We start from the raw sequence: 12,839 nt of genomic DNA, 5'->3' as shown, positions 1-12,839 counted from the left end.
GACTTTCTCATTGGTGCCAATGTGTACCATGACTGCCGGGTCTTCCCCAGCCCCACCAAGCAATCTGTCAATCCGATCCGCAATATGCCGAACCCGAGCACCTGGCAGACAACACACTGTTCGGCATTCACGTCTCGGCGACAGATGACCCTGTCTGTCCGCCTAATAATAGTCCCCTACCACCAGCATCTGCCTGACCTTTACTGCACCCCTTTTCCCATCCTTCCTGCAGCGGTCATCCTCCTGGTTGCTAGGAGAAATGCCCTGCTGCAGTGTTGCTGGCCCTGGGGTTTCATCACCAATATCAGCCAAACAGGCATATTTACTAGGGAGTGCCAGCTCAGGCACTTTTCCCTCTATCCCTTCTTCCTACATTAACCCAACTGCTCACCTGATATTCCTGATCTTGCCCTCCTCTTTCCACCTCCAATTCACTGTCAGTGCCTGCACAGTGAGGTCTAAGCCTCTCTCCAGTTTTGCAATGCCCCTAAGTATTTCAAGCTGCTTATTTAGATCCAAGATCTGGGCTTCCAAATATGCAACATGATTGCATCTAGTGCAAATGTATTCACCCTCAAAAGGCTCTTCAAGGCACGCATACATTGCACAGGACACACACTTAGGCCTCATGCACACGATCGTTGTGTGTTTTGCGGTCCGCAAATTGCTGATCCGCAAGACATGGATGGAGTCCGTGTGCGTTCCGCAATTTGCGGAACTGTGACGACAGTCATTAATATAACTGCCTATTCTTGTCTGCAAAACTTACAAGAATAGGACAGGTTATATATTTTTTGTGGACCACGGAACGGAGCAACGGATGCGGACAGCACACGAAGTGCTGTCCGCATCTTTTGCGGCGCCATTGAAGTGAATGGATCCGCATCCAAGCTCGGCTCGGATGCGGACCAAAACAACGGTCGTGTGCATGAGGCCTTAGTGGCATTGTCCATGGAGCACATGTTTAAATGGGGATGAACAGTAAAGTAGGAAAACAGTAAATATGATTTAGAATTAGACCCTGTCTGCTGTAGTTGGAGGACTAGCTAGAATCAAGCCAACAACACACATTAAATTCTATCAAACCTTAGTTTCTTACTCCGGTTCCTTAAACTCCACCTAATCAGCAGCCACTTGGTACAGCAAGCCTCATGTAGAGCAAAGACATCCACCGGTAATTTGCTTATGCACTTTTGGCCATTATGTCCTTAGTCATGGCATAACTAGAATAGCATGCTGTGATTGAGGAGTGCCTTTCCAGTCACACATCAGCATAGGCAGAGCAAGTGCTGGATCTTTTTTCTTCCGTCCTTTCAATTCTAGTTACACCCCTGATGCTTAGTATAAACTACATAGGATGTTTGTAGATTAAAGAGACCCTGTCAACTCTGAGCTGAAGGCAGCATGTTATAAATCAGGAGTAGCTGAGCAGATTTATATTTACAGATGTAGCCGAGCTAAAATTGACTCTAAAACATTGTCACAGTGTTATCTCGGTTATCTTTCATCAAAAGCCATTGAAATCCATAAAAAAAAGTCAGTTAACATTTACTTGCCATTGTTTACTTAAAGGGTTTATCCCATGAATAATGTAAAAAACAAAGACATATAGTACATGACTCCCTCTTTCTAACAAAGCTAGAACCAACCCTGTACCTCATGTGGATCCAGAGATATCCCCATTCATTGCTCTGCTAGATTTATATCAAGCTGACTGCTCAAGGGGAGTGTCTTTTCTGCTGCAGATAAGGGGGCGTGTCTCAGCTTTTCCTATCACAGCTTAGGAGGCAGTTGAAGGATGAAACTGAGCATGTGCGGCCATCTCAGTGAGCAGGACAAAGAAATAAGAAAAATAACAAACAGTAGGTGATGCTATATAGATACATTGTATTGAATAACTAAGTGGCTATACAATATTTTTAAGTATATGCAATTACAAAAATATTCAGATCCAGGAGCTGGTTTTCCTCCCTGGCTTCAAAGCCCAGAATGAGCAGGAATTTAACATGCTCCATGTAGATCATTTCACATTTTCATGGTGACAGGTTCCCTTTAACAAGTATTTTTCTCACTGCCCATGGAGGCAAGTCGTTCTAATAAGCTGAATTTTTTATTAATCTTTTTTTCTCCCCCATAGCTATGTTAAAATAATGGTGTATTATTATTTTATAGAAAATTAACAGTTCTTTTATAGGACCATTGTTGTATGTACAGAACACAAGAGATTTACTAATTTAGAAAGCAAGGGCACTAAAATTAGAATGAACACATACTACTTAGCCATTTATAGTCAGACTATGTCTTTTGGTTGATAAAAGTACATCAATAGGAAGCTTAGCTATCAATAAAGGACTGGTAATTGCAATCGCAGAGTTTTTGTTCCATTGCTGCCACTCAAGTGATTACGGTTGCTTGCAGGAGTTATTTCCATGTAATCAATGTAACCTGTAATTTTAATCACTGGTCACCGGTATATCAGGATGGTGGTTAAAAGGAAACTAAGCTTATCCTTCCTTTACTTCATATTCCCTTGCTTTGCTGTTGAAGACAGCATGGTTTTCATAGCTGTCTCCAGATTTGGTATTATGCTGCTATCACAGTGTAGGGGGAGGGGAGAAACACCAGAATGACAACAGAAGGAAAATGACCAGGGACTAGGCCTTCAAGGCTAGGGAAAGGGAAATGGTGACAACCTAAGGAAACCATAAACCTAGCCCTGACTCCTGTCAGTATGAATAGACCCTGAATGTGGGAATATTCATACACTGGAAACCTAGGCCCTAGTAACCCTGAAAAGCCCTATGATTAGTGAGAGGGTCTGAGACTACTGGTTCCTTCCCAGATGAATGAACCAGCATCTCCCTGAGGCCTAGTAAACAACAAGCAAATGTAAGAAACAAAATACCAACAGAAGTACACTTATCCTCAATAGAAAAAGAATGAGCAGGAACTCAGATGAGGACCACACACTAGCTCTTCCAACTCCAGGCAGAGAATATCAATCGCATGGTATGAAGTGTGTGTCCAGACTAAATAGAGGAGCAGTAATGACCACAAGCTACACCTGAGACAAGAGGTGTGGTCATTACCAACAACAACACTGTAACATAGTAACATAGTACATAAGACTGAAAAAAGACATTTGTCCATCCAGTTCGGCCTGGTAGAAGCCAATTTTCCCACTTTAGGGGGGAAAAAAATCCTTCCCAACTCCAATCAGGCAATCAGAAAAACTCCCTGGATCAACGACCCCTCTCTAGTAGCTATAGCCTGTAATATTATTACGCTCCAGAAATACATCCAGGCCCCTCTTGAATTCCTTTATTGTAATCACCATCACCACCTCCTCAGGCAGAGCGTTCCATAGTTTCACTGCTCTTACTGTAAAGAATCCTCTTCTATGTTTGTGTACAAACATTCTTTCCTCCAGACGCAGAGGATGTCCCCTCGTCACAGTCACAGTCACAGTCCTGGTGATAAATAAATGATGGGATAGACCTCTGTACTGACCCCTAATATATTTATACATAAAGATCTCCCCTCAGTCATCTTTTTTCTAAAGTGAATAACTCTAATTTTGATAATCTTTCAGGGTACTGTAGTTGCCCCATTCCAGTTATTACTTTAGTTGCCCTCCTCTGGACCCTCTCCAGCTCTGCTATGTCTGCCTTGTTCACAGGAGCCCAGAACTGTACACAGTACTCCATATGTGGTCTGACTAATGATTTGTAAATTGGTAGGACTATGTTCTCATCCCGGGCATCTAGGCCCCTTTTGATGCAACCCATTATCTTATTGGCCTTGGCAGCAGCTGCCTGACACTGGTTTTTGCAGCTTAGTTTGCTGTTTATTAAAATTCCTAGATCCTTTTCCATGTCAGTGTTACCGAGTGTTTTACCATTTAGTATGTACGGGTGACTTACATTATTCCTTCCCATGTGCATAACCTTACATTTGTCAGTGTTAAACCTCATCTGCCACTTATCTGCCCAAGCCTCCAGTCTATCCAGATCCCTCTGTAGTAGTATACTGTCCTCTTCAGTGTTAATTACTTTACACAGTTTAGTTTCATCTGCGAAAATTGATACTTTACTATGCAAGCCTTCTACAAGATCATTAATAAATATATTGAAGAGAATAGGGCCCAATACTGACCCCTGAGGTACCCCACTAGTGACAGTGACCCAATCTGAGTGTGTACCGTTAATAACCACCCTCTGTTTTCTATTACTGAGCCAGTTACTTACCCACATACAGACGTTTTCTCCCAGTCCGAGCATTCTCATTTTATATACTAACCTTTTATGCGGAACAGTGTCAAATGCTTTGGAGAAGTCCAGATATACGACATCCATTGAGTCGCCGCTGTCAAGTCTAGAACTTATCTCCTCATAGAAACTGATTAAATTAGTTTGGCATGATCGATCCCTGCAACGAGTGAAAACAGATAGGATGTCAGATGACCTAACGTGCAGCCAGTCTCTCAGATCTTCTAACCTCTGTCACTGGAGGGACCGTGACAGCTGCATCTTGACAATTCCGTTTATTCCAGTTATAACAAGTTATCCCCTATCCACAGTTATCTCCAGTGCTACTATAGAAATGAGTGAAGTGGCAGCACACTTTTCTTTCCTGCCATTATGTCTATTAATATGTTGCATTATTTCCCTGCCCTGATAAGATTGCTATTCTGGGAACAATAAGTTATTTATCTAGTTATCTAGCTAATTGTTATATTGATAGAATTCTGACCAGGGCCCCTGTGCTTGTGATCAGCGTGGGCCCCAGTAGTCAGATCCCACCGATCAGTTATTCCCTATCCAGTATGTAGGAGATAACTTGTTATTACTGAAATACACTTTAAAGAGAACCAATTATCAACTTTTTGCTTCCCTATAAAGTAGTGACAGACATGGTGATTTCAGTGGTATGTCCCTCATGAGCTAATATTAAGTGGTTGCCAAAAACCAGCAGTATAACCATTGTAGCCCGGCTAGAAAAGAGTCACGGCTGCTTGAGAATAGTTATTCCTAAGCTCCTTCTACTGGTTGGTAGTTCTCTCCTAGGGAGAAAAGTAATGAGAGAGTTTGTGGGGAGGGGTGTGTGGGGAGAACAGAATCTCATAAATAACCTTGACTCTTACCCATTAGCCGTGATTCTCCTTCTTTTCTCTTTTGTTGGTTGTTTTTATAAAGTTCTATGGAGTCATAATGCAGTGTCATTCTAAGGGAAAGCTAATAGCTGCGTGGCTAAGCATTTTTCTCAACGTTGTTTGTTCTCATTAACTTATTAATGTATTTTTGGGTTTACATAGCTGCAGGCAGCCCAGAGCCGCATAGACTATTTGGAGCAATCTATGGTGGAGCGTTCAATAGTGAGTCGGCAAGAGGCAGTGATTTGTGATTTGGAAAACAAACTTGAGTTTCAGAGAGCTCAAATTAAAAGGTTTGAGGTAAGTAATATTTTCAGCGTGTTGTTCTTGTTCAAATTTATTTATACTTCATAAGAACCTATGCATGAGAACAACATAAATACATTTGTGGAACTACAGGGTGGGCCATTTATATGGATACACCTTAATAAAATGGGAATGGTTGGTGATATTAACTTCCTGTTTGTGGCACATTAGTATATGTGAGGGGGGAAACTTTTCAAGATGGGTGGTGACCATGGGGCCATTTTGAAGTTGGCCATTTTGAATCCAACTTTTGTTTTTTCAATAGGAAGAGGGTCATGTGACACATCAAACTTATTGGGAATTTCACAAGAAAAACAATGGTGTGCTTGGTTTTAACGTAACTTTATTCTTTCATGAGTTATTTACAAGTTTCTGACCACTTATAAAATGTGTTCAATGTGCTGCCCATTGTGTTGGATTGTCAATGCAACCCTCTTCTCCCACTCTTCACACACTGATAGCAACACCGCAGGAGAAATGCTAGCACAGGCTTCCAGTATCCGTAGTTTCAGGTGCTGCACATCTCGTATCTTCACAGCATAGACAATTGCCTTCAGATGATCCCAAAGATAAAAGTCTAAGGGGGTCACTGGATATGCGAAATTGCTACATGATGATGTGTTTCCCTCTTTATGCACTGAAGCTGGCACGTTCCCTGAGTTTTTCCAGCAAGATGGTGCACCCACCACCACATTATGGGTGTCAGGTCCGAGCATTCCTAGATGAACAGTTTCCTGGAAAGTGGATCGGTCGTCGTGGGCCAGTTGAATGGCCCCCAAGGTCTCCCGATCTGACCCCCTTAGACTTTTAACTTTGGGGTCATCTGAAGGCAATTGTCTATGCTGTGAAGATACGAGATGTGCAGCACCTGAAACTACGGATACTGGAAGCCTGTATCCTAGTTTTTATATTTATGAACCTCTCACAGAGAATAACAGTTCTTCCAAAAGATTTTCAACAGTTAAATGCCATTTTTGTGTAAATACTGTAGTATCGATTGGATCCATTACCTCTTTATGGACCTGGCCTATGGTTGCCTTCAGTGTGTGTTAATTTAATTTGCCAAGAAGCAAATTTTTTTGTAAAATTCAGGAAAGCAGACCAATCGAGTTTTTGAGAACTTGGCTCAACTTTAGTATTAAGCTAGATTCCTCTGTTTATGATGCAGGCACAGCACCTGTGTCCTTGACATGATGTACTGTTATACCAGTTTACGGGAATGGTATAGTTCTCATGATGTAATAATGTGTCCTGGGACATTAAGAGGTTAGAATCCATAGTGCATGTGTGAATGGCTCTTAGGAGTAGGTGATGATGTTTACGAATGGGTAATATTATATCTTGAGTAATATATTATTTCTGTGTTGCATTTTCTCTGGATCTAGATGTTGATTCTACGTTTGAGGGACAGTGTAATAAAGATGGGCGAAGAGTTGGAGAACGCGGCGGACTCTGAAGCCCGAGAAAAGGAGAATACAAAGTATTACCAGATCCGCATGGAAGAGATGAAAGCTGAGATGAATGAGCTGATGCAGAGAGAGATGGAGGCATGTCGAAGACGTGTGGAACTGGTAAGTGCATACCTTTCTTTTTTACAAATCATGTGACCAATTTAAAGGGGTTATCTAGCTACAGAATATGGAGTTAAAGAGAGGGTTGTTATTTTGGAACCTCCATGAAATATCCATAACACAAAAAGGCGTCAAAATTATGTCTCTCTTTGGAGGACCACCTCTGTTGACTTTCATGTGGCATACATGGCCTATAATAGGAAATGGACATAGCAATTTTTCACAAATCTGCTCATTTCTAATCCAGTCAAAAATAACTGACTGTTTACTTTTAGTAGTTTGTCAGCCAATATTCTAATCACCCTAAATAAATTTTATACAATGCTACAATGCCCTCCATCACTCCCTTTCACTTAAGCTTTGCCTGTGCCAGTCGTCATGGTAGTTGTAGCATTTTATGAACCCAGACCAATAGGAAATGTCTAGATAGGAGAGTGTTCTCCAATTCATTGAATTGTGGAAGGACAATTAGGATGGTATGATCAATATTGTTTGAAAAAATGTTGTGTTCGTACCTTAAGGGTATGTTCACACAGAGGATTTTCTGTGCTAAAAAAAACCTGATGTGGAATCTGCATTAGTTTTTTGGGGGGATATGGTTGGTTTCCTGAAGCATTTCGTAATGTGTTTTTTTTATGCTTATTTGGTGTGGCATCAAGAATGGACAGGAAACTTCTTTTTTCCAAGGTGTGGTTTTTAAAAACGCAAGTGAGAAGAAAAAGCACTATATCGTTTAACATGCGGATTTCCCATTGAAAGCAATGGGAAAGTTCTGCATGCGTTTTTGGTTTGGAATCTGTATTTTGAACATACTGTCCCCTAAATCTTGAGATTTCCTGAAATAGCTTCTTAATGATGTGCACATACAGTTTGATTTATTCGAAAGAAGAGGCTGAAAACTTGATCCTTATGAAAATACCATTCAGATGATAAACTTAAAGACCTTTCAAAAACTCTGCATTAATCAGTACTACAGTGTGTGTACATGAGGACTAACACTATTTCTGGCCATTACATGGCTTGTATGTAGAATTTTTAGCAGTTTTCTCCTGTGCGTGCCGAATAACTAGTTTGAAGTTCTTTCTGACATGGTGGGTGGACACTAGCTGCCATCCACTGCATATAGATAGTAGAGGAGAATCTGCCTCCTAACCTTCTCTTACTCACTCAAAAGCAGCCCCAAGATCATGGAGGACATTGCAGAGATGTACTGATCTGTAAGGTTGTCAATTTAGCAGTTGAGCTGAGATATACACTTCCTGTGTAGCTGTGCAGTCTCTTTAGTATATCTCCTTGAGTCCTGTCTCAGTCATGCTCCTGCTCACACCTCCGCCCTACCCTCTCCATAGACTTGTATTGCCATTTGCCATATGATATTTCAGAAGAGCCCAGAGATAGATTCAAAGCATATTTCAAACAGAAAAGCAATTGGCAAGGGTGGGGGAAAGGTATACAGCTGATAACATAAGAACTAGACATTTCTCACTGATAAAACATATTACAAAATTTCTTGTGTTCACACAGTTGTGTGAAAAGGTATTAACCATTAATCATTTGAAATAAAAATTCTCAAAATTCTAGACAATTCCACGTCCTGCTCTTAAATCCATGGCAAAAAAAAAAAAATTGGCCTGTGTGCATAAGGTTTTAAAAAGCCCATACCCATGTACTGCATTTTGTTTGAGATTTCTGAAACACAATCTGCACTGAAAACCTACAAGTCCTCCATATCTGGATACGACTGGACAGTCCTTGTCTACAAATGAATATATACAGTATACAGAAATAATGCATATTTATTTAGAACTAGTGTGTGCCTATTATCAGCAGCTAGCAGCTCTAGTTATTAGAGTAGCTGTATTGGATATTGCAGCAAACCGCTGGTAATTTTCTTAAGGAAATAAATATATTACTTCGTATCCCAGTAGTTTAGAATCAAATAGAATCTAATTTTAGAAAGCTGGAGAACTGTGCATTGTTCAGCATTCCTAGTATTAAGTGTCGACATGATTGCATCAAAGTTGCTGTTTGCATTTCCTCCAGTGAGAACTGTGACCTTAACTCAATCTGACTACTTTTTATTACCTAGATTTGGAACACTATTCCTTCTAATAACTGATTGCTGTCAGGCCGGCGTATTAAACACTGGATGCAAGTATTAGCTCGTAAACCAAATCTCCTGGGCTAGCACACATTTCAGATTGTGGAAATCGTTCTTATGTGCTTCGTCAGATGTCAGTGGCTGCACAATGTCAGTAAGGGATGGGGGGCTCCAAGAAAGGGGGTTTCACATTAATATGGTTGATAGATGGCACATTGAGCTCAGTATTGCATCTGTCAGTGGAAATACTATGCAGCATAACGGGCACCTCTTTTGATGTGACATGTAAGGAGAGAATATTTTCTTGTGGGTGTTTTTATTTCCATTGTTCAGTGAAATTGCCTTCTCAAACCGCTTAATTTGCGTCCTGTGAAGCGATAAACTAAGGCAGTCAAATACATTTTTACTGCGGCAAAGAAGTACGACAGCTATTTATTTTGTGACAAGGTGGCACAATGTGTTTGGAATTTAGCTGAATGCTGACCAAGTGACAACTGGCATTTTACATTTACAATAAACACAACCAAAATATGAATTCTTTATATGTACACATCCTATTATGTGCATTTCCACAACAGAACAAAGAACATCCAGTTCTGGGGCTTTTCTAGTCTTTGCTCAACTAGCTATGGCAACTCTAACCAGATGAATGAATATTAGCAAAGTTAACCTAGAGAGTCTGGTTTAGAAAACAACATTTCAAATGCCCTATTTGGTTATATCATGTTGGTAAAGGAGAATTCTTCATTTGTAGCCTCCATCAATTAACCAGAGCTTACAGTAGATCAACTTCAAAGAGTGTCTGTCTTTCTCTAGAGGACCAAACACATCCATATGTTATACAATGGTCCATTGACTTCAACAGGCACTGTGCAATTCTTCATTTAACCTAGGGTGGCACAGCTCTGGAAATTGAACACTTTCACACATTTAGTATTTGGTCAATGTTTTCCATCAGTAACTGTGAGCCAAACCCAGGAATGGAGTCTACACAGAGATAATGGTTTTGACCTGCTCCTAGTTTTGGCTCGTAATTGTTGCCAGTCATCCCCCAGGGCCGATCGGGTCCCAGTGTTTAGGAATGCCGAGTGGTATGTTATGGCTCTAATAGTTTGTGTCACGGTGCTCCTACCTGGATACTGCAAAAAAAAAAGGGTCAGCCAGCACATCCCAATGTGCAGGTGCACGCTGCCATGGCTAAAATTTGCAAAATAAGCGTAGCATTAGCACCAGAATGTTTTCTATAATTATGGCATTATTGTACGTTATTTGTGTTTGCAGAGTGCTGTTGCATTGTCTTTTTTTCTTTGTGTTTTTAGCCATGGCAGCTTGCTCCTGCACATTGGGATGTGCTGACTGACCCCCTTTTTTTTGCAGTTGTACTGGAGCTGGAGGTTGGTCTTGCACCCCTGACTAGCCTGTGTGCCCCATAGGATGATTTTAATTAGAGTAAGTATAAGGGCTCATGCACACGAACGTATTTTCTTTCCGCTTCCATTCAGTTTTTTTGTGGACCATATGCAAAACCATTCACTTCAATGGGTCCGCAAAAACAACGGAAGGTACTCGTGTGCTCTCTGTTTCCGTATTTCTGTTCCGCAAAAAAATAGTGCATGTCCTATGATTGTCCACAGATCACGGTCCGAGGCCCCATTCAAGTCGATGGGTCCGCAAAAAATACGGAATGCGCACGGAACACATCCGTATATCATCCGTATTTCATCCGTATTTTGCGGATCCATACTGTAGAAATGCTATGCCCAGCCCATATTGCTCATGTGTATGGTGATTAATAAGCTACTGTTTCCGATTTGCAAAAAACGGATCGCATAAGGAAACTATACGGATATGATTTGTGGAATAACTGAACAGAAGAGGACTTAAATCAGAGAAAAAAAATCCCTCAGATACGGAACAATGGATCTGTGAAAAACGGACCGCAAAACAACAACGGTCGTGTGCATGAGCCCTAAAGCTGTAGCCTGCTCTCATTGCATTTATTGGAAGCCATTTGGCACCAGGAGAAGTATAGAGTGGGCTCAGCATGCATGTTGGTACCTGCATCCCTGGATTTAGTGGAGGTCGTTATGGCACCATAAATGGTAAAAAGCAGAGTTTACCCAGCATGCATGTGGAACCTGCACTCCCTGAATTTTATGGTGGCCATTATGGCACATAACAGGTAGTATTTAGTGTTAGGTTCCCATATTATATAGCATTTGCACCAGAATGTTTTCTATAATTATGGCATTATTGTACATTAATTGTGTTTGCAGAGTTCTGCTGCATTGTCCTTTTTTCCTACCAGGATACTGTCCCTCCCCGGAGCTAGTAAGGAGTTGTAGTTGGTGGAGCAAGTAGAGTCCAGACTCGGTAACGTTCAACGGTTTTTACTTCAATAAACTTGTGTCTCTTGGCTCCAGCATGCTAAGGGTAAACTAGCAGTTAAGCTTGAATACTTTGCTTTATCTCTCTGCTGCAGTGCTAATTTCTGGCTTCAGTCTGATTCCCATTAGCTTCAGTTACTGTTTCTTATGAGAGTGAGGTCTCCTGTGACCTTTTTTGCTGAGTAGGGTGTCTTTGGCTCCGTTTTGCCTCTTAGAAGTGCTTTTATATATCAGTTGTGGGCTTCTCTCTGAGCTACTTTCCCAAAGATCCTACATCAGTGAGGGGAAACGCTCCCTCACCACACCATGGTACTTCACTCTCTTGCTCCAACTCTCAACTGCATTTCTCAACTTCTCCACTCTCGACTCAACTACAGCTTCCTCCAACCCCTCCCTTGGTAGGAAGGACTAGCCCACTTCTGCCCAAAAGGGGGAGAATAAAATGGTAAGTTCCATTCTATTTAAAGGTACTCTCTTCCAGATATACTGCCACCTGCTGGAAAACCAGGCACATTATATGTAATAACAGTCCCATAACAATATTATTAAGGCACAGTATCAGATGACATCCTTTGCTAGCCATTAGAGACAGTAGCTAGGTATAGCAATGGTAGTGCCCCCTCTGGAGTACTACACAATGAATGATGGAAACATTGACTGTGTAAAAGTGGCCTTATGGGAGATTTTTGAAGTCAGGTTTGCTTGAGTCTGAACTGGTGGGATTTGCACCATATTTAGATGTCACACACAGTTTGAAAAATTGGCTCATCTATCTTTAAAAATGACACTTTTATGGATACTTGTAATTCCATTTTACGTCACCATCCAACTACAGTGAGATTGCCCCATTTTTGGTGACTTTTCAAAAAGTAAAACAGCAAATAAAAATAGCAATTTTCTTTGCGCAAAATTGTCATGCACCAAAAGTTTTTTCTTTCTTTTACACCAGAAAACCATCATAAAGGACTTCTTATATTCCCCCTTTTAGTGTCAGACAGGATTGAACTGGGTTCCTTGGGCCCACCACAGAAAAATATTTCAGGGGCCCAACTTTTATATAATAAAGTCTACTAGGTTTTGAATAGAAGAAATAGACCCTAGTGGCAAGTGATTGGCTAAGAAGGAAGCCATATAGATATATTTTTTCTCCTGGACCTTTGGGACCCCTATATCCTCTGATACTCTGGTGGGTCAGACCAACCCTGGTGTCAGGTTCCCTTGCAGATTATAGTCGATTGTTGGAGTTCCCACTAGGACAACTTTTGATCATCTTATTTTTTGATAGACCCTTATAATATAAAATGATTAAGGAAACCAGACAA

The 12,839-nt window shown here is 41.0% G+C and overlaps 1 protein-coding gene across 2 annotated transcripts in view; it reads left to right on the top strand.

The window, feature by feature from the left end:
- The window catches only part of MYO18B (myosin XVIIIB), an 884,719-nt gene that overhangs the window by 674,938 nt on the left and 196,942 nt on the right, over positions 1-12,839 (top strand). For both annotated transcript variants that reach the window (XM_040416566.1, XM_040416565.1), the window contains 2 exons: positions 5,315-5,452; positions 6,844-7,029. In XM_040416566.1, the coding sequence (XP_040272500.1) occupies positions 5,315-5,452; positions 6,844-7,029 (324 nt within the window). The remainder of the gene's footprint in view (positions 1-5,314; positions 5,453-6,843; positions 7,030-12,839) is intronic.

The sequence above is a fragment of the Bufo bufo genome, chromosome 2 (genome assembly GCF_905171765.1).
Source record: "Bufo bufo chromosome 2, aBufBuf1.1, whole genome shotgun sequence".
Lineage (NCBI taxonomy): Eukaryota > Metazoa > Chordata > Amphibia > Anura > Bufonidae > Bufo > Bufo bufo.
This window is presented reverse-complemented; position numbering and strand designations above follow the sequence as displayed.